General features: G+C 39.0%; 1 protein-coding gene across 1 annotated transcript; it reads right to left on the reverse strand.

The window, feature by feature from the left end:
* Positions 1 to 675: 675 nt before the first annotated feature.
* On the reverse strand, positions 676 to 2,896 carry LOC104820672 (protein kinase PINOID). The gene is made up of 2 exons (XM_010551236.1): positions 2,019 to 2,896; positions 676 to 1,653 (listed from the first exon to the last, which is right to left on the reverse strand). Exons 1-2 carry the CDS (start codon positions 2,570 to 2,572, stop codon positions 858 to 860), a joined length of 1,350 nt encoding a protein of 449 aa, XP_010549538.1. The 5' UTR covers positions 2,573 to 2,896; the 3' UTR covers positions 676 to 857.
* Between the last annotated feature and the right edge of the window lie 1,319 nt (positions 2,897 to 4,215).

Genomic DNA, 4,215 nt, shown 5'->3' on the forward strand with positions numbered 1-4,215 from the left:
CAGAATCACATAGAATAGATCCTCCGATGGTTAATCAAATCTTTAGTATAAGACCGTCGACGTGGCCAAAATGTTCTTGGTCGGGTTTTCTCAAAGCCAAAAGCATTTTCATAGGCTATATATATATATATATATGGCGGACCCATTTATAAGGTAACGGAGTAACATGCCATACTTTTTAATTTAATTTTTTTATGAAACTTATAAAATTTTAATTAAATTTGTTTAAATACCCGTTATAAAATTAAATTTATCTTTGTTATTGTCCCCGATTATAACATTTTTGTGTCCGTCACTATATATATATATATAGATCCATACTTTTTGATATTTTTAATTTGAGACCCACAAAAAAGGCAAAAATAAAATAAATATAGAATCCCAAAAAAAAAAGAAAGCGTGGGAATATAAAGGAATTTGACAAACGAGGGAATAATAAGATTTGTTCATGCACGTTTAGACTTTGTCTTCTGTTCTTACATGGAGAAATGAAACACATTCTAATTGTTTATTTGTTTTTTTAAATATTAAACGTTTTGGTTATGAAGTTATCAATGCAATTATCATATTAATCTTTAACTCTATTAAAATTGATAATATTATTAATTTCAGCACAATTATGAAAATATTTATAAAGAGTTTTTATTAGAACCTTTAGTCTCTAGGAAGAAAATTTCTCAATTATATTACTATTATATTTACGGGGTTCTTGATATTATATTTGCTAAAATTCCCAATTTTGATTTTAGAGAGAAAAAATTAAAATTCTGAATGTACAAACTAAAGCTAAAACAGCTACCGTCACGCGCCAGTCACCAAAATCTGGCACAAGCGACTAACACGTGCCACCGCTGAACTCAGAAGTAATCAAACGCTGTCGTTTTACCACCGCCACCTCCCCCGTGAAACGTCGCCGTTTTCCTCATCATTTTCCCGCCAGCACCGGCGGCGGAGGGAATTTCCGGCGGAGTCAGCGTTCGGATCAGAGCAAAGTTCAAGCCTTTGAAGAAAGGATGGACCTTTACCTCCGCAGAGCCACGACGCGACCCGATCCGCTTGTTCGGGTCTTTGTTCAGCAGCCCGGAGATCAAGTCACGAGCGTGGAGCTCGAACATCGTCGCCGGAGATTCCGTCGGGAAAGTTAACGGCTTCTTCACGATGTTACGGAGTGTGACGTCATTGGTCGGAGCCGCGAACGGAGTCCGTCCGTACACCATCTCGTAGATGAACACCCCGTACGCCCACCAGTCAACGGCATTGCCGTGGGACCCGCCGGAGGCGACCTCCGGTGCCACGTACTCGTGCGTGCCGACAAACGAACCTGACCGGGCGGTGACCGGTTCAGCGACGAAGAGCCGGTTGGGTTCGAGGGTCTGGACCTTCTTGGACCGGAGGACTCGGTGGAAGAGCCGGGAGAGTTTGGTCAACCGGCGCGGCGAAGGGACGGAGGTTTGACCGGTGGGGCAAGATTCCGGCGATGATGACGTGGATTCAACGGCTGCGATCGAGTCCGAGCAGAGAGAGAGATCAAAGTCAGAGAGCATAATGTGACCGTCGGATCGAACGAGGATATTTTCCGGCTTCAGATCCCTGTAGATTATACCCAGCATGTGTAGATATTCGAGCGCGACGAGGACTTCGGCGGCGTAAAATCTGAAAATCACGGCAGATAAAAATTTACATTTTGATGGCTAATTATTTCGATAATATATTTTATATTTTGGGCAAAAATATTTGATGGGTGAGGAAAAAGACTTTTTTGCGAAATGCAAAGTACTGGAAAAAGACAGACATGATAAGAACAGCACACAGTTCTTGCAGCGCAAGCAAACAAAAGATGTACAGAATCAATGCATGCAATATATTATTAAATTAATATTAGAAATTATTATGTTCATCGCAATTGGTTATTGTTATTTCAAATCATGTCTGACTGTTTTTTCTTTTTTTTTTACAACAGATTTTAAAAGAAAATTGGGAATTACAGAGAGAATAGATTTGAAATTTGAAATTTATACCTTGCAGAGGACAGGGAGAATCTCCGGTGAGGTTGTCTATGGCGGAGGGAGTGCAAATCGCCACCGGAGCAATACTCCATGACGATGCACGAGAAATGCGAGGCTTCGAACTCGGCGTACAGAGTCGGTAGGAACGGATGATCGAGCATCTTCAGAATCTTCTTCTCCATCTCCGCCCTGTGAATCTTCTTCTTCATCGCCAACGCCTCCTTGTCCACAACCTTCATCGCGAAATACGATCGGTGATCCTCGTCGCCGCCGGCGAGACGGCAGAGGTAAACAGTTCCGATGTCTCCGGCGCCGATGCGCCGCACGAGGCGAAAATCTCGGAAGGTCAGGCCATGTTTCCGCCGCCTCCGGATCTCCGAGTAGGCGAAATCCGACGAACGGTGAGGTTTCAGAGACAAGCAGCTCTCCTCCTCCGTCGCTACGGAAGTCGGCGGCGGAGCTTCGAAGGATAAGCGGCTGAAACTGCTGCAGCTCTCTGTTCCGCTGCTGATCGGAGAGTTCGTCGTCTCCAAGCTCATCTCGCCGTCCGATTCACGCAGCATCATCGAAAATTCGAACTAGATCCAATCAACGGCAAACAAAAATTGAAAAGAAAAAAAAAATCAAGTGTTGGAATCTGAAGCAGAGAAATTGAATCAAGGGAAGAAGAGTGATCGAGATGCAACAGATTCGCTTTTGATGAGCATTTCGATCTTCGCAGGCTTTTTCCTATTCTACTACTCAGCTTTTTCTGGGAAGCTACGGTGCAGAAAATTAGGGTTTCTGGTTATGAAGACAGAGAAAAGAAAAAGAAGAAAAATTGCAGTTTCCGTACGATTACTCTGAAAAATAGAGAGAGAAGAAGAAGACGACGAAGAGGGGGAGAGAGAAAAAAAAATGAAGGCGAAGAGATGGGCCGTTGGGGGTATTTATGGGCAGAGGACTCGGTAAAAAAAAAAGGCCGTAACGGTAAAAGAGGTTGAGTTTATATTAACTGCGGTTAGAAAGCGGGGTTAAACGTTACGGTTAAATCGCGTGCACTTTTCCAACACGTGAGAACGCGGTAGCAGAACAGAGGAGGGAAGAGGAGCGGCGAGCGCGCGGTTGATGACGTCACGGCACGTGTAAGTCGGTTACACGTGTCTGTAGATACGTTCTTCCGTTTAATTAAATTTTAAGACAAAAATTATAAAAATTACTTAAAACTCTGGTCAAAATAATATTTTTAATTACATATTTTACTACTTTGACCGTTGAAATTTTAAACAGTATCTATATTATTTATTTTCTATTAATGCTTAATATTATAAACTTTGGACTAACTAATTAGTAACTTGTAGATTTTAAAACATAATAATAATAAAATAAAACCGAATTCAATTCAACGACAATTTATTGGACTAGTTTTATTTATATTTACAGTGAAACGAGAAAATGAAGACCTGTGAAAGATGATTAAATCACGATATGGACGATTTTAGAACTGTTAAACAAGTTTAGGAATTATTGTGTTCAAAAGTGTAAGTTCGGAAATAAATAGGTACACCTACAAATTTAAAAATTAATATTACACCAAATTACAAGTTCAGAAATTTTTAGATATTTTTTTCTTGAGGAATTTTTAGATATTTTTTTCAGGAATTTTTAAATATTTTTTTCTTTTATTTATATTTACAGTGAAACGAGAAAATGAAGACCTGCCAAAGATGATTAAATGACGATAATACCCTTGGGAGAGTAGTGTACGGATTCATATGTTCATTAAATGGCACATTGATTATGTGAATGCGATGGCTCTCAACAATAAATTTACTGCCCGCAGATTCTGTAAAATCTGAAATTACTGAAACTCTTTGGACTTTTTTGCTCCCATTATTACCCTCCCAATAATTCAATCCGATTTTATTCTACACTTTTTTTTATTATTAAGACCATAATATATATAATATATATATATATATATATATATATATATGAAGTGGAGCTAATTCTTCAATTCTATGTTAACTCGCGAATATTTACAAAAAAAAAATATTTTACATACTTCCAATAAAAATAACATTGGAAGTTGAAGTTTGTTTAATTAGTTTATGAATACACACACACACACACATATATATATATATATATATATATATATGAGGATATTTCTCGGTTTGTCATTGGTTTTGGTCTAAACCGAAGGCCAAGGAACATATTGATTCGGTTC

Source organism: Tarenaya hassleriana, unplaced genomic scaffold (genome assembly GCF_000463585.1).
Source record: "Tarenaya hassleriana unplaced genomic scaffold, ASM46358v1 Cleome31, whole genome shotgun sequence".
Lineage (NCBI taxonomy): Eukaryota > Viridiplantae > Streptophyta > Magnoliopsida > Brassicales > Cleomaceae > Tarenaya > Tarenaya hassleriana.